This window comes from Eleutherodactylus coqui, chromosome 5 (genome assembly GCF_035609145.1).
Source record: "Eleutherodactylus coqui strain aEleCoq1 chromosome 5, aEleCoq1.hap1, whole genome shotgun sequence".
Taxonomy (NCBI): Eukaryota; Metazoa; Chordata; class Amphibia; order Anura; family Eleutherodactylidae; genus Eleutherodactylus; species Eleutherodactylus coqui.
The window spans coordinates 127,224,010-127,244,986 of NC_089841.1; the positions used below are offsets into that span (position 1 = coordinate 127,224,010).

The 20,977-nt window shown below is 49.2% G+C and overlaps 1 protein-coding gene across 2 annotated transcripts in view; it reads left to right on the top strand.

The window, feature by feature from the left end:
- Positions 1-20,977, top strand: part of CSNK1G3 (casein kinase 1 gamma 3) — a 132,915-nt gene that overhangs the window by 47,658 nt on the left and 64,280 nt on the right. For both annotated transcript variants that reach the window (XM_066603121.1, XM_066603122.1), the window contains exons 3-4: positions 6,587-6,627; positions 8,891-8,960. In XM_066603121.1, coding sequence (XP_066459218.1) covers positions 6,587-6,627; positions 8,891-8,960 — 111 coding nt within the window. The remainder of the gene's footprint in view (positions 1-6,586; positions 6,628-8,890; positions 8,961-20,977) is intronic.

Here is a 20,977-nt window from a genome sequence, read left to right on the forward strand (position 1 = left end):
TTCCCACACAGTCCATCCCCCCCCCTCTCCTCCCACACAGTCCATCCCCCCCCCTCCTCCCACACAGTCCATCCCCCCCCCTCCTCCCACACAGTCCATCCCCCCCTCCTCCCACACAGTCCATCCCCCCCTCCTCCCACACAGTCCATCCCCCCCCTCCTCCCACACAGTCCATCCCCCCCTCCTCCCACACAGTCCATCCCCCCCTCCTCCCACAGTCCATCCCCCTCCTCCCACACAGTCCATCCCCCCCTCCTCCCACACAGTCCATCCCCCCCTCCTCCCACACAGTCCATCCCCCCCTCCTCCCACACAGTCCATCCCCCCCTCCTCCCACAGTCCATCCCCCCCCTCCTCCCACAGTCCATCCCCCCCCTCCCACACAGTCCACCCCCCCTCCCACTCAGTCCATACCCCCCCTCCCCTCCCACAGTCCACCCCCCCTCCCACTCAGTCCATACCCCCCCTCCCCTCCCACAGTCCACCCCTCCCCCAGTCCCCCCCCTCCCACTCAGTCCATCCCCCCCCTCCCACTCAGTCCATCCCCCCCCCTCCCACTCAGTCCATCCCCCTCCCACCCTCCTCCCACACAGTCCATCCCCCCCCCCCTCCTCGCACACAGTCCATCCCCCCCCCCCTCCTCCCACACAGTCCATCCCTCCCCCCCCTCCTCGCCACTCAGTCCATCCCCCCCCCCTCCTCCCACACAGTCCATCCCCCCCCCCTCCTCCCACACAGTCCATCCCCCCCCCCCTCCTCCCACACAGTCCATCCCCCCCCTCCTCCCACACAGTCCATCCCCCCCCTCCTCCCACACAGTCCATCCCCCCCCCTCCTCCCACACAGTCCATCCCCCACCCTCCCCCCTCCTCCCACACAGTCCATCCCCCCCCCTCCTCCCACACAGTCCATCCCCCCCCTCCTCCCACACAGTCCACCCCCCCCTCCTCCCACACAGTCCATCCCCCCCCTCCTCCCACACAGTCCACCCCCCCCCTCCTCCCACACAGTCCATCCCCCCCCTCCTCCCACACAGTCCATCCCCCCCCCTCCTCCCACACAGTCCATCCCCCCCCTCCTCCCACACAGTCCATCCCCCCCCTCCTCCCACACAGTCCATCCCCCCCTCCTCCCACACAGTCCATCCCCCCCTCCTCCCACACAGTCCATCCCCCCCTCCTCCCACACAGTCCATCCCCCCCTCCTCCCACAGTCCATCCCCTCCTCCCACACAGTCCACCCCCCCTCCTCCCACAGTCCATCCCCCCCTCCTCCCACACAGTCCATCCCCCCTCCTCCCACAGTCCATCCCCCCCTCTCACAGTCCATCCCCCCCTCTCACAGTCCATCCCCCCCTCCCACACAGTCCACCCCCCCTCCCACTCAGTCCATACCCCCCTCCCCTCCCACAGTCCACCCCCCCTCCCACTCAGTCCACCCCCCCTCCCACTCAGTCCATCCCCCCCCCTCCCACTCAGTCCATCCCCCCCCCTCCCACTCAGTCCATCCCCCCCCTCCCACTCAGTCCATCCCCCCCTCCCACTCAGTCCATCCCCCCCTCCCACTCAGTCCATCCCCCCCTCCCACTCAGTCCATCCCCCCCTCCCACTCAGTCCATCCCCCCCTCCCACTCAGTCCATCCCCCCCTCCTCCCACACAGTCCATCCCCCCCTCCTCCCACACAGTCCATCCCCCCCTCCTCCCACACAGTCCATCCCCCCCTCCTCCCACACAGTCCATCCCCCTCCTCCCACACAGTCCACCCCCCCTCCTCCCACAGTCCATCCCCCCCTCCTCCCACACAGTCCATCCCCCCCTCCTCCCACAGTCCATCCCCCCCTCTCACAGTCCATCCCCCCCTCCCACACAGTCCACCCCCCCTCCCACTCAGTCCATACCCCCCTCCCCTCCCACAGTCCACCCCCCCTCCCACTCAGTCCATACCCCCCTCCCCTCCCACAGTCCCACCCCCCCCTCCCACTCAGTCCATCCCCCCCCCTCCCACTCAGTCCATCCCCCCCCTCCCACTCAGTCCATCCCCCCTCCCACTCAGTCCATCCCCCCCTCCCACTCAGTCCATCCCCCCCTCCCACTCAGTCCATCCCCCCCTCCTCCCACACAGTCCATCCCCCCCTCCTCCCACACAGTCCATCCCCCCCTCCTCCCACACAGTCCATCCCCCCCTCCTCCCACACAGTCCATCCCCCCCTCCTCCCACACAGTCCATCCCCCCCTCCTCCCACACAGTCCATCCCCCCCTCCTCCCACACAGTCCATCCCCCCCCTCCCACACAGTCCATCCCCCCCCTCCCACACAGTCCATCCCCCCCCTCCCACACAGTCCACCCCCCCCTCCTCCCACACAGTCCACCCCCCCCTCCTCCCACACAGTCCATCCCCCCCTCCTCCCACAGTCCATCCCCCCCTCCCACAGTCCATCCCCCCCTCCCACAGTCCATCCCCCCCTCCCACACAGTCCACCCCCCCTCCCACTCAGTCCATACCCCCCTCCCCTCCCACAGTCCACCCCCCCTCCCACTCAGTCCATACCCCCCTCCCCTCCCACAGTCCACCCCCCCTCCCACTCAGTCCATCCCCCCTCCTCCCACACAGTCCATCCCCCCCTCCTCCCACACAGTCCATCCCCCCCTCCTCCCACAGTCCATCCCCCCCTCCCCTCCCACAGTCCACCCCCCCTCCCACTCAGTCCATACCCCCCTCCCCTCCCACAGTCCACCCCCCCTCCCACAGTCCACCCCCCCTCCCACAGTCCACCCCCCCTCCCACTCAGTCCATCCCCCCCCTCCCACTCAGTCCATCCCCCCCCTCCCACTCAGTCCATCCCCCCCCTCCCACTCAGTCCATCCCCCCCTCCCACTCAGTCCATCCCCCCCTCCCACTCAGTCCATCCCCCCCTCCCACTCAGTCCATCCCCCCCTCCTCCCACACAGTCCATCCCCCCCTCCTCCCACACAGTCCATCCCCCCCTCCTCCCACACAGTCCATCCCCCCCTCCTCCCACACAGTCCATCCCCCCCTCCTCCCACAGTCCATCCCCCCCCCCTCCTCCCACACAGTCCATCCCCCCCCCTCCTCCCACACAGTCCATCCCCCCCCCCCCCCTCCTCCCACACAGTCCATCCCCCCCCCCTCCTCCCACACAGTCCATCCCCCCCCCCCTCCTCCCACACAGTCCATCCAAAATCTGTGCATGCAAAATCTGTTTGTGCAAAACGCAGACACTAAACGCTTTGTTATGAAGGGGTTCGTTCCCATGAGCGTCTTTTGCGTGCGTATGCAAAAAATTTGGACCTGTACTATTTTCCTGTGCTTTGCAATGGGAGGTGCACAATTACGCAAGGGTGAGCGTGAAACACTGCGCGGAACGCGGGGAAAGAAAACGTCTTAAAGGCTAAATCACCTTTTAATTCACAAAAATGGGGTGGTGGTGTTTTGTGAACTGGCCCTGTGTGCAGAAACCACAGTACCATGCGCAGATATGCCTGCAAATATACCTCATCCAACTTCGTTCATGTGCAAAAAAGCTGCGGGGAGCGTTTTTGCATATATGCTCCTCAAAAGCCACCCTTAGGCCGGTCTCACACAGACCGGTTGGAGGCCGCAGCGGAATCCGCCTATGACTGCAGCCGACAACCCCGCGTACCTGTAATTTATTTACTGTGGATGACCGCGGACGCTCACTGTCAGTCATGCGCAGTAGAGACTTTTTCATAAATCTTTGTTTTTCCCGTGCTGTCGCTAGGCGATTATGCAGGTACCCACGGCCCAGCCGCAATGTCAATTACGGACAGCTTCTAGTGATTCAGTGGAAGCCTCTGTGCAGTATCCACACACAAATAGAACATCAGTCGGTATCTGCTCATATGAGCGGATATGCGAATGTTCTATATTTTTTTTAATGTGTGCAGAATATGGTGGATCGTCCGTGCAGATGATCACAGATTCCGCAATTCTAATCCGGCCGCATGAGACCGGGCTTGCGTTGTGTTTTTCTGCCGTCTGTTTGCTCACGTACATATGCATGCATGTAAATCGCATTTTAATTTCCCACACAAGTCCGCTCATGCCCTTAATGTGGTCTTATTAAACCCCCTGTTAAATGCCATTGTACAGCAGGCTGCCCCTTACTTTCCTGTCATCGCCCTTCGTTGCTTGCCGGCACTTTATGTAACACTGTCGCCTTGAAGAATCCTGCCATCACGGTTTGTGTCCGCCGCAGCTTTCTGGCGATGAGCCAGAATTCTTCCGCGTTCGCAGGACAATACCGGTATTTTTCTCTGCTTGGCCTGATTGGACTAATTGTCCACTAACGGGGTTTTCTGTTGCCGGTTGACTTCAGGGACTTGATGAGCTGCTGTGCTGGGGGTACATCGCGGTATGTGCGTTACTGGATATCCTGCGCTCCGTATCGCCTGTTCATGCCTTCGTATTTCGCCGTATTTTTGTGTGTGAGAATGAGCGGTGTGTTTGCGCACGCAAAATGACATTGTTTACACGCAGCGAACACAGGTATCTGCATATGGCATGTGCATTTACGCAAGATATTGATTCCAGTGGGCCCTTGTGATGCACATATGCGGCACCAAAATGAGTCCTGTCACCTATTTTTTTTCATGTGATCATACTTTGTGTGAAAATATACGCTCCTGTGAACGAACCCGGTTCTATTCACTGCGTGTTATACGCACAGAATTTCAGTTTTAATGCAGTTGGAGCGTTCTGGGGAATGTCCAGTAACCGGAAACCCCCTTTTAACCCTTTCCAATCCAACTTCCCTGCCACCCACACTCTCACCAGCTCTTATTTATTTTGGGTTGGAAAGCACCCTTTGTGGATTCCTTGGAATTACTCAACAGAGACGCATAAAAATGAGCTGTCAGGATTTTAGTCGTTTTTTTTTTAAAAACCATTTCCATTTCAAAGTTGGCCGTCGTCCAACATTGAGATTTCCCTGCATAGCTCTGATGTTGGATGAGGTCGGACACGTTCCTAACATCATGCAGGACAGCGCTCCGATGAGCCATAATTTGTTTGCTAATCGTTTTGTCCTTTTTATTCAGATATAAATCTCATTGTTCAGTCGTCTTCAAGCCGTCAAGTTTACAAAGTGTCCGTTCAGTCGCTCTTTCACTAGCGCAGCTTCTCTGAAGGACCGTCCGGATGACGGAAAGATGTAAACTTTTATCTGTGTGGAAACTGACTACGTTTTAAACGCAAACTATTCTTTCATCGTTTCCTCGATCCAACGATTTCTTGTTCAGTGTAAGGGGACCCTAACGGCCATTTGGGTGGGGGTCTCCTGCCGTGGGAGATAGCCTTCTTTGTGGCAGGACCGCAGGGCACAATATTTTTGCTTGAATGAGGTTTTATTGCTTGGATGCAAAACATTTGCTTTTTCAAAATGCTAAATTTCTGGTTTTCCACCAGATTACCAATAGATGTTGAGATTAGCGCTCCCCAACCAGCGCTAATGCAGCTCCACCCAGTGGCGTCTCTAAATATAATGCATTAGTGGGACCAAGTAGGTCATAGCATTACTACACCTTAATAAAGTCAGTCATAAAATCCTTTAAAGGCCCATTTAGACCCAACAATTCTCGCTCAAAGCCATCTTTTGAGCAAGAATCGTCAGGTTTAACACACGGCCATCGTGAAGTTTTCATTAACAAATTCGCTCATCGTTGTCTTTCAGCAAGCTGAAAGACAACGATGAGTCTTAAGGACTGCGCGCCGAGTTCTCTGATACTATTGTTTCAGCTGGTATCCTGCTCGGAGAACACAGCAGAAGTTTGCAGAAGGCAGCGCTCCAGATATCTTCTGCATACCCCGCTCGGACCACTCAGCTGTATACCAGCTGAGCGCTCCGAGAAGACATCTGTATGCAGAAGATGGCGGTCCCACTGTTTTGGTGTTTTTATTTATTTTTTTCCATGGCAGGTTTGCATTTTTCTAACTTTGCATTTGAAATAAGTAATGAATACGCTGCTCATCCTCACGGCACTTTTTTACCTCTGCAGATGTGCACATCCGGTAATATCCCGCTGCACGAGATGCAGATTTCGGTGCAGAATGTCAGATGTGACATTTGTGCGCGGTCCTTGACTGGTGTCTCTGGACACTTACGGCCAGTCTGTACAGAAGTTTAACGCTACGCGGTATTTTTGAGGGTGTTGAGTATGCGGGTCGTTAGCAGAAGTCTCTATGAAGTCTGCAAACTTTTTTCTATCTCTAAGCCTCTGTGGTCCTTTTCTGGCGGTGGAAAGTAGTGAATTAGTGCGCAGACTGAAATCTGTAACTTTTTATGTAGTGTAGTTTTTGGAAGGTAATTCCAGCTGAGATCACAGTATAACAATTGCTGCTCCCTTATCTGATTTCAGGCACTGGTTATGTTACTTTGTCATTGTGTCACTTTTTGGCAAACCCCTTAAAAGGCATTAGTTGGGCCTCATTAATGTTTTATGTGGACTTTGCATTCTGGCACTATGCTGGCTTGTTTCTCAATGCTTTGCTTTAAACCCGGTCCTGGCAACTTCTAACGTTCTTGTTTTTTGTTCTTCTCTTCAAGGGAAAAATCTGTACACAAATGAGTATGTGGCAATTAAACTGGTAAGTCTATTTTTGTTTTACATAATCTTGGTTTCTGAGCCATTTGATATTGTGCGCCATCATGTAGTATACTGTGTACATGTCCAAGACACTTGGGGGGATTTATTAAGATCAGAGCTTCAAGGGCCAGCATTAATGGGTTTCTCTGGGACTTTTACTATTGATGACCTGTCCTGAGAAAGGTCCTCACTAGTTGATTGGCAGGGGTCCACAGCTTGTGATCCCTGCTGATCACTGGGCCCACTGTCAATGTGGACAGCCCTGGAAGGAGACAGCGTCGTCTGGAATGCAGTGCTCCGTTTTGGTACTGCAGGCAGAGTTCTCATTAAATTCAGTGGGAGCTGTGCCTCTGCATTGCCAATACAAACTACAATCTATCTGCTTCCAATGCTGTCCACATTGACAGCTGGCCTGGTGATCATTGGGGATCCTGCATGGTGGACCCCACCATTCAACTGCTGATGACCTATCCTGAGAATAGGTCATTAATATTGAGGGTCCCAGAGCACTTCTTTAAAATGATCCCCTGTAGGCGCACAATGATGTGAAGAGCCTCACATCCCTGGTTGTCTGTGCGCCTAAAAAGAAATTACACCAGCTACGAGCTAAAGTAGATTTCTAGTATCATTAACATCAGTCTGGCGTAAATGTATACTTAACCCTTTCCAATCCAATTTGTATCCTGGTTTTCCTAGGGGGCTTACTCTTTTTCTGCTGTTACTCAATGGCGCTATCTGCTGGCTAATGCCAGTACTGCATGAGGCGACACGTTGAATATGCTCCGACAGCAGAGAGGCTGGTAATATAAAGTAAGAGAACCCCGACAGATGTCTTCCAGCATCGGAGCTGTACAGCCTTAAATCATAATTCTTCAGACATCAGACAGTGGATTGGAAAGGGTTAAATCTGTCAGAACTGGGCGATGACCTACCATCCTGACAAACCATGTACTCTTTCATGGGCTGGCTTAAATGTAAAAAGTTGAAAACTTCTTTTTTCTTTTTTGTTGGTCTGAGTTGGGAATACCCCTTTATAGCCTGCAACAAAACTACTTCAATTGGCATAATTAAACACCAATTTCATGAAATCCATGTACTTTCTGTATGATATCCTTGGTGTTGACAGAATCTCTGCTAGCCACCATTCAGTAGTACCCAATAAAGGTGCTTTCACATGTGGCTGATCGGTGCAGATCTGTAGTAGATTTCACTCTTTCAATTAAATTCAACTTGAAGAGCTGAAATCTTCTGCAGATCTGTACCAAAATCTGTGATTGAATCCGCTGCGTGTGATTGCAATAAATCCGTGACAAAATCCATAAATACTGCATGCAGATTTTAGTGTATAGATTTAAATGAATGAAATCTGTAGTATAATTTGACATCCACTTCACATGTAGATTTACTCTGCAGATGTCCTTAGCAGTATGTAGGTGTTCTCTCATTCTGTGCTTTTACGAATAAACACTTGGCGATTTTCCATACGCTGGTGGGCCCTACGTGTGGACATATCTTCATAGTTTACTTCCAGTGACTAACCAATCTGCCGCGGTCATGTGATGGAGATGTGCAGTTACTAGAGCCGTGTCCTGTACAACTGCGTCCATGGATAATGAAGTAAATATGCAGAGAGTGTCTAGAAGACTGTTCAGACGGTGCCGATAAAACCTGCATGGAGTTTTACCATAATTTTCCATGGTTCTCAATGCAGTGGCAGTAAAGAAAAAAAATCTGCGTTCTGTTTTTAAAGTATGTTTTTAACCACACTTCACCCTTATGGTCTGATCACACATAGCGGACTTCCTCTGCAGATCTGCACCAAAATATGTGACCATCTGTAGTAAATCGTCTGTGCGTGAACGCGCCGTAAGTACCTATTCACACATGGCAAACGTGTTGCAGAAACTTCTGTGGCTGTCCTACTCCTCTGAATGCGGTTGCAGAAGTCGTGCACATGCGGCAAAAACTGCCCATTCAGCTAAATGGAACTTTATTTCCAGCACAGTCACCTCTGCTACAGGTTTGACCCGTGTGATTATACCCGTAGTGGTGCGTGTGATTATACCCGTAGTGGTGCGTGTGATTATACCCGTAGTGGCACGCTGAGTAAGACTTTGGGGGCAGCTTCACAAGTACCGGAGCAGCCGCTGGCATCTCTTAGCGGTTAAGTGCGTCCCTCCTGGTAACGGATGTCCTTGATGTGTTCAGAGTCCTCTTGTTACTTGCATGCGATATATCAATATTTAATGTTTTTTCTTTACCAGGAACCTATGAAATCCAGGGCACCGCAGCTGCATTTGGAATATCGATTCTACAAGCAGTTGGGGTCTGTTGGTAAGTTCTTATTTTCTACTTGCAGTCTAATGGAAAAGCCTTGAACGTAAAAAATGGGTTTTGTAGTTCTACGTGATTTGGGGAATGGCACTGATCTAATTTACTTGGCATCTGATAAAAGAGCATATTGTATGCAAGTCCTGACAAAGGCGATGCCAGCACTGGGTGCGTTGTACAGTCCCCGTGAGTATGGTAGCTATGGTTTCTGTACGCCTCTATGGATTCCGTGTGGTCACGGCTCCTGCAAGAGCTGGGAAATTGTCTGCGCAGCTCGCTGGATGTTGCATCTTTAATTCTGCTGCGAAGGTGATGGAAACTTATCTATGATAAGAAAAATGGGCTGCCGCCTTCCGTGAACAGTGCCACACCTTGTCCACCATTGTCTGTTGGAGTTATTGGGGCCTGGGTGTAATACAACCAACGACCTGAGGACAGGTGTGGTGCTGTTTTTCAAACAACGCAGCAATATATTTCTAAGGCTATAGAGCTGATAAGTCTCAAAAATGTCAATGAAAAAAATGATGCAACTTGTCGCCACTTGTTTATAGAGTTGCAAAAAAAATGTCGAAGTTGCAGACTACTTGCATTGCAGTTTGTCAGTCATGTGTGACCTGCCAACAGTTTGGGATTTTTTGCATCCCTTATTGTGGTTACGTTGATGATGCACTATCATTAGATGCAAGTATTGTGTTGGGGTTCATTTGTACAATGTTGGTCTGAGAAGCTCGGATCGATATCGCACTTGCAAACCCGCAACATTAAGTGAGTGCGATGCGGTTTGCGATAATATCGCATTCATTGCTGCACTTAAAATTTACACCTGTGTGAAAAATGCCCATTATTCCCTATGAGAGCAAAAACACTTCATACTCCCATGAAACTTGCATGTAAATGCGAAAACGTCGCGAGTCCCTTTCTGAGTTTTCCCTTTCTGCTCCCATAGGGAAGAATAAGCGATTCCTCATCAGAATCGCCAAAAATGGGCCATGCTGCAATTTTCCTCTTGCGTCGCTGTGAGTGAAGAGTCGTACATGTAAATGCACCCATCAGAAACAATTGTTTTGTTTTTTTTTCCTGTGCGCCTTCAAAAAAAAAAAAACCCATAGAAAGCATGCAGGAAGCTCGCCCATGTACCAAGATCTCCCATCCTGCAGCCGTGTCGCTCTAACGAGCCGTTTTAGGGCTTAGTTCACATGCAGAGAATTTCTTTTGCATAGAAATACGTGGATTTTCTTGTGAATTTGGCTGCGGGGTCACCCCTCCTGGAGAGATGAAATCCACACAGAGAATGTACAGCGTAAACTGATGTTGCAGATTCAAATTTGCCCCAAGGCCTGTTTACATGCGGGTCTTAGTGAGTACTAGCTTGTTACCCGTGACTTCGAGTACCTGTTTACATGCGGGTCTTGGTGAGTACTAGCTTGTTACCCGTGACTTCGAGTACCTGTTTACATGCGGGGTCTTGGTGAGTACTAGCTTGTTACCGTGACTTCGAGTACCTGTTTACATGCGGGTCTTCGTGAGTACTAGCTTGTTACCCGTGACTTCGAGTACCTGTTTACATGCGGGTCTTGGTGAGTACTAGCTTGTTACCCGTGACTTCGAGTACCTGTTTACATGCGGGTCTTAGTGAGTACTAGCTTGTTACCCGTGACTTCGAGTACCTGTTTACGTGCGGGTCTTAGTGAGTACTAGCTTGTTACCTGTCACTTCGAGTACCTGTTTACGTGCGGGGTCTTTGTGAGTACTAGCTTGTTACCCGTGACTTCGAGTACCTGTTTACATGCTGGGTCTTTGTGAGTACTAGCTTGTTACCCGTGACTTCGAGTACCTGTTTACATGCGGGGTCTTTGTGAGTACTAGCTTGTTACCCGTAACTTCGAGTACCTGTTTACGCGCGGGTCTTAGTGAGTACTAGCTTGTTACCCGTGACTTCGAGTACCTGTTTACGCGCGGGTCTTAGTGAGTACTAGCTTGTTACCCGTGACTTCGAGTACCTGTTTACATGCGGGTCTTAGTGAGTACTAGCTTGTTACCCGTGACTTCGAGTACCTGTTTACATGCGGGTCTTAGTAAGTACTAGCTTGTTACCCGTGACTTCGAGTACCTGTTTACATGCGGGTCTTAGTGAGTACTAGCTTGTTACCCGTGACTTCATCCACCTGTTTACATGCGGGTCTTAGTAAGTACTAGCTTGTTACCCGTGACTTCGAGTACCTGTTTACATGCGGGTCTTAGTAAGTACTAGCTTGTTACCCGTGACTTCGTCCGCGTGGAATTTGCATTTTTAAAAAAATCTAATCTGTGTTTTGCTGAATATTTAAACGGTGAAAGACATGTAACTGCAGTCTGCTGTCAGCACGGTTCTGGACACGACGATTTTGGTCGTGTGTTCTTCTGGTAGGATATAAAGATCTGCTAGAGCTACGCACTGAATCTGACTTGCATGGCTTTTTTAAAAAAAGACCAAAATATGGATAGGTAATACGTTTATCAAAAGGAAACCATTTCTTACACAACTGAGGTAAAATGAAAGCTGCGCTGTGATTGGCTGCTATTTCTTATACTGCTGAGGTAAAATGAAAGCTGCGCTGTGATTGGTTGCTAAAACTCCCTGCCAAATGTCATCTAAATCGCTTCAATGGTTTAGTTGTGAAAAGGTGACAGACAGTTACTTTCACATTTCTAATATTAGTATGGATGTTCCCCAGCATTTGGATGAGGTGCTGCGAATGTCCTCTCTGCTACTAGTGTGACTGCTGTAGACCGGAGCAGCATGTCCACCCCATGTAAACATGGCCTAAGAGCAGTAAACCGGTAGAGCTCTGTACTGCACTACAGGGCGAGGCTGTTTGAGTTTCTGTCCCGCCATATCATTCTGTTCTGCCAACCATGGCATCTCTGTGCCGCCTTCAAGAACATATAGATACGTCGATCTAGAATTCTGGGGAAGAATCCATTTTGGTTCTTGGACGGGGCGAATGGGCTCACCCCGTGTGTCTTAACTGCCCACAACTTTTAATCCGGTTTATTAAATTGGAATGGAGTTGAGTGTTCTCACTACAATGCAGAGTAAACCCACATTAAATTCAATGGGATTCAATATGTCTCTGTTTTGAAATGTTACAACTATTTTGACATAAGTTTTTATCTTCCTGCTTGGCTGCTGTCAATGAGAGATCTTTGTTACAGAATTAAGATCTCTTATCAATTAGCACTTTTATTGTAACCAGCGTTGTCACTCGCCAGTCAGCAGCAAGTAAGAAGCTCTGGCATGGTCACTCGCTTTCTGCTTTATTGTGTGTGTGTTGCCATTGTATTAATACATACCTGAATGCTCCAGACCAGCAAACTGCAAAAAACTCTCCTTTTATAGAGGTAGAAACACTTGCTGACAACCAATGGCACCTGGCTGCTACCTGCCCTCTAAATTGCTATGGAAGCATTAAGGGCGTATTTAATTTTTCACACACTGCTTTTTCATTTTGGACTACTTTCTGTTAAATAACACAATGTAACTTCTCATGTGGTAGTCCTCTTAAAGGAGATGTCCCGCGCCGAAACGGGTTTTTTTTTTTTTAAACCCCCCCCCCCGTTCGGCGCGAGACAACCCCGATGCAGGGGTTAAAAAAACCACCCGCACAGCGCTTACCTGAATCCCGGCGGTCCGGTGACTTCAATACTTACCGCTGAAGATGGCCGCCGGGATCCTCTATCTTCGTGGACCGCAGCTCTTCTGTGCGGTCCACTGCCGATTCCAGCCTCCTGATTGGCTGGAATCGGCACGTGACGGGGCGGAGCTACACGGAGCTACACGGAGCCCCATAGAGAACAGCAGAAGACCCGGACTGCGCAAGCGCGGCTAATTTGGCCATCGGAGGCCAAAAATTAGTCGGCACCATGGAGACCAGGACGCTAGCAACGGAGCAGGTAAGTAAAAAACTTTTTATAACTTCTGTATGGCTCATAATTAATGCACAATGTACATTACAAAGTGCATTATTATGGCCATACAGAAGTGTATAACCCCACTTGCTGCCTCGGGACATCTCCTTTAAAGGGGTTGTCCCGCGCCGAAACGGGTTTTTTTTTTTTAAACCCCCTCCCCCGCTCCCCCGTTCGGCGCGAGACAACCCCGATGCAGGGGTTAAAAAAACCACCCGCACAGCGCTTACCTGAATCCCGGCGGTCCGGCGTCTTCATACTCACCTGCTGAAGATGGCCGCCGGGATCTTCTGTCTCCATGGACCGCAGGGCTTCTGTGCGGTCCATTGCCGATTCCAGCCTCCTGATTGGCTGGAATCGGCACGTGACGGGGCGGAGCTACACGGAGCTACACGGAGCCCCATTCAGAAAGGAAGAAGACCCGGACTGCGCAAGCGCGGCTAATTTGGCCATCGGAGGGCGAAAATTAGTCGGCACCATGGAGACGAGGACGCCAGCAACGGAGCAGGTAAGTATAAAACTTTTTATAACTTCTGTATGGCTCATAATTAATGCACAATGTACATTACAAAGTGCATTAATATGGCCATACAGAAGTGTATAGACCCACTTGCTGCCTCGGGACAACCCCTTTAAGTTGTATTTTTAATACCGAAGGACCATTTTTATATATATATATATATATATATATATATATATATATATATATATATATATATATATATATATATATATATTTTTTTTTTTGTCCTATTGAATCCCGAGGGTGTACTTAGTTTCTCTCATGACTATGCGGTAATGTATACATTTCCTCCCATACATGTGAATGTCAGGGATTTATCCTCAGGTTTCCCTTAGTGTGCGGTGTGGATGGTGGTCTGTAGGAGACGGCTATGTTCTACATTATAATCAGGCTCTCTGTACAAGTAAAACATGTGGAAGCCGTTCACTGGAAATTGCTGGCTTGGCTATATAATGATGGTCTTACCAGTTTGTCTTGGATGACACGTGGCGTGATGAAGGCTGTTGTGGACCAGGTCTTACGTTTGTGTGTATGAGGAATAAAGAGCCATGCGTTGGTCCTACGTGGATGAAACGTTACAGCTCCTCGTTTTGTCTTGGTAGACCTACAAATAGCAATTTATACCCTTTAAAGTTGTAGAAGTGAGTTAGGCCCCATTCCCATGGCCCTAGGGCTGTTCCTGCGTGATACGCGATGAAGTAGGGCATGCTGCGATCTTATTGATGCTCGTATCTGCACTAATTTGAATGGATCCATGAAAATCAATGTACTCTCATTGATTCTTTTTCACTGCGTACGATTCGGCAGTGCATCGCGTGCGTAATACGTGGTGACCTCACGATCGTGTGAATGAGCCCTTAGAGTTTGATGTGAGACACTAAAGTACATTAGTAAATCTGAAATTGGAGCAATATTGAGGAGTTTCACATCTGTACTCGGGGTTCAGGGAGCAGGAAAGGGGAACCCCTATGTTCAAATGGCTCCATCTAAGGCCTCCTTCCCACGAACGGATTTCCGCCGCGTAATTCACGGCGAAAATCCGCTGCGTTGCCCGCAGCTATTAGGTTCTATTGAACCTAATGGCTCAGGGCACACGGTGCGGAATTTCGCACCGTGAAATCTCCTGTCCTCACCCGCGGCATGCTCTATTTGCCGCAGGTGTACGCGCTTTCGGCTTCCATTGCAGTCAATGGAAGCCGTCCGTTCACGCTATCTCCCGCTGTAACACAGCGGAAGATAGCGTGAAAACGCTTTCCCGCCTACCGCTGCCACGTCATATGACGCGGCCGGCGCGTCACATGACACGGCAGGCCGCGTCATGTGACGCGGCGGCTGTGGGCGGGGAAGCGTCATGCGGGAGCAAAAATGACGGATCCGCTGGTAAGTATGGGGTCTCTGGGGGGCGCCGTGACGGGCTTCGCCGCGGAATATTCTGCGGCGGAGGCCGTCACGCTCGTGTGCAGCCGGCCTTAGGCCGTGCTCACACAGCTGTAAGCTTAAAATCTGCGTGCTGCTGTCTGTGTGAATGCACACAGGTGGAAATTCCGCAGCAGGATTTCCCGCAGAATTTCTGCCTGTGCACGCCGTTATAGGATTGCATTAGTTTATGCAATCTCATGCAGACGTCCGCAATTTGACCGTGTGAAAACTTGCGCTGTAAACAAATCGTGGCATGTCCTATTTCTGTGTGAGCCTTGCAGAGGCCTGCACAGAAACGTCCCGACTGGCGCGCCGGCTCTGCTCTGCGCATGTTGCTGCTCTGGGTAATCACCGGTACAAGTCACATGGAGGAGGATTGTCTCCAATTATTGGGTTTTATTTTTATGTTTGTGTTGCTTTTCAAGTCCAGTTTATGGGGTTTCCTGCATAATTTAGTCATGCTGGTCTGTGGATTGGAGTTAAAGTAAAAGTCCATTTTTAACAATCTTTCTCCGTAACAACATAGAAAGTTTGAGGAACTTTGTTACAAAGACCAAACCATAAAATATTTTCAATCTATTTTACCTGTTAATATTCAGAGTGGCCACTTTGTTAGAAACACCCCTTCACTGCGACCTCCATCCACAGTATTGCAGGATCCAGTGCGCACGAACAGTACTTTCTCCACACCGTGACTCTTCCATTGATTCATGCAGCTTGCTCCAATTTCTGATTCTCCCCTCGGCACGATGCAACAGCAATCTGGATTCATCTGACCAGGCAGTTTTCCCACTGCTCAGTGATCCCGTTTTTGGACTTTTGCATACTGGAGTTTTGCCTCTGTTATTTGATCGCACTTAAACTGGTTGTCTGCTGTTGTAGCCCAAGAACAAGAAGTTATAAGTTTGGGCATGTTAGTTGGAGCACTAGTGGTGTTTTTGGCTGCAATTTGAATGACTGCACTGGCTATTTATCAGAATGATTCTTAACATCCTCCTCTGACCCCTTTCGTTGAGTTGTTTACATCCACAAGATGGTTTTTTTTTTTTCCCTGATAAACCCCATTCTCTGTATAATTTTGACACTTCTGTGAATGAGAAAACCCGCACAAGGTTGTCAGTTTATCAAATCCTGGCCCGAGCTTGTCTAGCACTGATACCCAGGCATCAAGTAACTCCGATTACTTGATTATCCCACTCTAATGTGAATTCACACTGAAACGCATCCACAGAAAACTTGCTCACGTGATCTTATGTTACACGGTAGGGTCACGTGTCTCGAGACCATACAGGGAAAGTGGAACCATGAAAGGGTCGGTGTCTCTAAATGAAACCAGCACAATTTTGAAGGCACTTTATTAAAGTTGACAGTTAATTTCGTGTGGCGGTGCACTATACTGTGATGCCTTGAATTTGGATAAATTATAATAGGAAAATAATTTTTTTTGCGCACCATTAATCTTGCCCTGCTCCTCCAACCAGTATTTTCTGTGTTCACCCTCCGAACTTTGTCAGCACTGCTGATGTGTTTCCACCACTGCAGCTTGTCACCTCCTACGTTCGTGTGCTGTGGCCAGTAAGTGGTACGCCACTGAGGCCAATGATGGCGATAACCACAGCTGGTGTGTAAACAGACCCCGGGGTAGAGTGGCGAGGGGGATGTAGATGAAAAAATAATTTTTCGGCTCCTGAGCAATTCCCTTTAACAATTTTTCATTTAAGTAACTTTCATTTAGTATGTTTGTGTGTATAATAATAATAATAATAATTAATTATTTTTTTTTAAGTTTCCATTCAAGTTGGTGCACAATACAATTTTTGGGCCTTCCGGTCAGCCATGAGCTGGCTGTGTAGATCATAGGACTAGAACTCTAGCAGGGCGTGTGGTCAGCGGCAGTCCTCCTAGGATGTTGGACGGTTGCTGTTTCAGACACTATTAACAAGTACGCCCTTTCGGTACATTATCAAAGTCTTCCAAGACCAGATGAGAACAGAAAGCCAATAGCTCTAAAAATATCTTTACAGGAAGCTCAGTAAGATGTAGGAAATCTTCTCTATTCCTCCCCATTAGTGAAGCCGCTCACATTGTCAGCAGTAGATGCGCTGGCCGGCCTCCTGGAATGGAGATAAATGATGGAGCGCTTTACCAGGATTGCTGTTAAGTGGACGGCATTGATTAGAGATGAAGCAGATTTTGTCACCTTCCTAATCTAAAAGGCAGAACCACATGAAGACCATCACTGACTTAGAGGGGGGATACATGGACTTACAGTGCCACATCTGTTTGTATTGGGGATGGAGGGGGAATGCTATAGTAAAGGGGAAAAAACCACTCCTCTGTTCATTCCTCTGCCGCCCCACCGCAGATGACTCGGTGCATCCCTATCAGTCAGACAAGCTGCGGGGGGCCTATGCCCGTCTTACTGGCATCACTAGAGGGTAGGCATCTTGTGAACAAAGACCTGCGGGGAAGCATCTGCACTGGATCAGGAGCGCCTTGAAGGGTTGAGCAGTATTTTAAGGCGGAAAAAATGGACGGCCCCTTTAAAGTGTAACTGCGCTTTCCAAAATCTAAACGTACGGTTATCTATTCCATTGTAATAACCTTAGTAAACCGGATCCATAGATTAGGCAATGTAGAAGCTTGGGTTGTTGACCTCATAAGTCCTAGGGGGATGTATCCCCTCCCTATAACAGTACCACATGAAGGTAATCACGTCAAACATTTTGATTGTTTGGGGTCCACTAGAACAAAGCAGCAGCAGTGCTTGTCTGAGAGCTGTCACTGCCCACTAGTTGACTGGTTTCATAAATTAGTCATATGTCTGCTGTATGTATCTGTGCTGTAGTTTTGGAGAAACTTGCATTGTAGCATCCAGACACAACTAGTGCTGTATATTCATGAGCTTCAGGTTGGCCACACCCACCCCGCCCTCCAGCCAAGAATTGACAGCTTTCTATGCACAGTAATATGCAGACAGCAGTCAATCATTGGCTGGAGGGCGGGGTGGGTGTAGCCTGCAGCTCATGAATATCCAGGACTACTTTAAGTAGTGCTCTATGCCTGTGTTGCTGCTACTAATAAAATGCAAGTTTCTCCCCACGCACACGCACATACACACACTCACCACAGCGGCTTCCCCCAGCATTAATAGTGACATCGCACAGCGGCCCCAGCAGTAGTAGTGAAATCCCACAGAGACCCACATACTTACCCCTTCCTCTTCATGGAAGTGCCGCTGATTCCAGGGCAAACTGTGACGTCGGTGTGCTGCCGTATGCCTCCTCTCCTGCTCTCGCGGAACCAAGTAAGAGACGTCGGGTGGAGGATGCCAGCTGCACACTGACGACACCGTGTGCGCCGGGATCAGCGCAGCTGAGTAAATGCTAGCGGGGAAGTTGCGGCCCCTGCCGGTATTTGCTAACCGTAAGCGGGCTACAGCGACGTGTGCCAGCAGGAAGGGCTTTGCGTGCCCCAGGTTCGCCACCACTGGTCTAGTCTCTTTGCACTGTTTAACCTGTTGACTGTGTTCGTAAATTAAGCCCCAATTTGTATAACACCCTCCCCCATCCCCGGAAATATTGCAGTTTTTACACTGGGCATTGGTGCTTGTGTGAGCATGGGATTAGAATTATCAGTAACATGTCTGTAATAAGGCTGGAGGCAGATAATAGAGCCCACTACTGATGGGATGTGCTCGGCTCTTCCTCCCTGCACAATACTCCACTATAGACCTCTAATATCCTGATTCCTGCTGTAAAGCCATCTTGGGGTGAGTGTGATAACTGTCCAAGAAAATTGGACCAATATCGCACTCGAGAACCTTTTTTATTTTTTGTGATTGCGTTGTCTTTTGCAAGAATACCGCATTGCTGTACGTGTGATTTTCACATTGCATGTTGTTCCAATAGTTATGATGGAAGAAACTCATTGCACAAGCAAATGTGATATAAAAAAAACTTTAAATAAATGAAATTTCATGCGCCTGTAGGAAATAATGGATGCTTCTTGAAGGCTTTGTGGCATATGGATTTGACATGGGCCATATGTGCAGACGCTCCATTATAGTCAATGGGAAATTTCGAAACGTCCAAGTGATCACAACAATTTCTCCATCCCACTATATCACAGGGAAAAAAAGTCTGCCTTCTGGGGTATTTCACGTGTTCCATACTAAACCGTGTGTGGAGTCCAAATTTGTAGTCTGATTTTGCCTAGAACATCTGGTTCTGAAGTTCTACACGTATCATTGGCTAATCATACTAATGCGAGATACTGATTTTATGCTCATTATACAGCCAGCACTAAACTGTGAGAAATTACAGCAACTTGTTCACATTAAGCCTTTCCAATCCAATTTGTATCGTGGTTTTCCTAGGGGGCTTACTCTGTTTCTACCATTATACAACAGCACTATCTGCTGGCTAAAGCCAGTACTGCATGAGGTGACACGTTGAATAGGCTTCGACAGCAGAGAGGCTGGCAATATACAGTAAGAGAACCACGACGGACGTCTTCTAACATCAGAGCTGTACAGCCTTAAATCATAATGTCTTCAGACGTCAGACAGTGGATTGGAAAGGGTTAACAGACGTGTAAACACAACGTTCACTTGAGTACATACCAGCAAGTGCCTAAAGCACTTCCGCACAGTGTGAGTGACTGTTGTTGACCGCTGCAGAGGGCAGCAGTAGTCGCCCATCGTGTTGGGGTTGAAGTACCCTTGATATTTTTTTCCCATTGGCTACAATGGAAGTCAGGTGTGTGTTTTTCTGCGGCAATTAGAACATGCTGCGATTTCTTTCACGCAACATTGAAAGGCAGAAAGATATTAGGTTCAATAGAACATAATTTTTGCAGAATAACGCCGCGGATTTCCGCTGAGTGAAACGCGGCAGAAATCCTTCCGTGGTCATTGGCCCAAAGAGTTACAGAAGTCTCTTCTCTGTCCCATCAGCTGGGTATCCATGTTTCGAGGACTGCCTAGAAGTAACAAGCCCCAAGTCGTGGTAGGGATGGCTCAGCTCACCCGTCTGAATCCGCTCCGTGTTTACAATGGCAATCCGTGCCGTAGTTCATACCACGCAAATTTTTCTACATCTGGTTGTAAAATCTGCAGTGCAGGGGATTAAAAAAAAAAAACGTCAATCCTTTTGTGCGATTTCTACCCAAAGATTAGATAGGACTAAATCTGCATGCAGATCCACATTAAACCCGTGGTAGCCCACCGAGATTTGGCCTCGGATTTCTGCGGAAGAATCGGACATGACTCTGCTCCAAACACTACGGCTGTGTTCAGCCTCCTAGATGTCAGCAAGAAGGTTTCACTTCACTGACAGATCTAAAGATGTAAGAAGGAAGTGAAAGTATATTAACCCATCGGCGACATCCAGTGTACACATACGTCAGATGGGCTTGGCGGCTGAGCCCACGCCATACCTACTGGTATCGTCTGTCTTCAAAAACTACTGGAGGTAACTTTGGTCCCGACTGTTAACTTTTTAGATGCTGCTGTCAATTCTGACAGTGGCATTTAAATGGCTGCACAGAGAGCTTGATCTCTCTCATGGAGGTTTGCCTATTACTAGAATGCCTGTCCGTAGTAAAGTATTGCAGTATATTGTATAAGTGATCAAACAGTCGGTAGTTTAAGTCCCCTGTGTGGCCAAAAAACAGCAGTTAAAGAATTTTTAACCTCTTCCTCGCTATATGACGTACAGTTACATACTGCGGCGTCGGAGTATGTATGAAGCGAGATCAGAGGGTGACCTCTTCATACAGTGTGGGTGTCAGCTGTTTATTACAGCTGACACCCACGGGCAATAGCTGCAATCAGCTGCGTTGCCCAGTGCGGCTGTTAACGCTTTAAATGCCCCAAACATCTGTATGGCCTCCCCCCGATGAGATTGCAGGGAGACGTGCAGGTGTCATGGCAACAGGGGTCCTCCTGAAAGGCGCCAGGGCTGTCTTGGCTGATTGCCAGGGGGGGGGGGGCTTGATAGACTGCCTGTCAGATTTCAGTATGATGTAATGCTATGGCATTACATCATACTGGAAGAGTGATCAACGCATCGCTAGTTGTGGTCCCCTAGGGTGGCAAAAAAAAAAAGGCCCATTAGTGAAGTTTTAC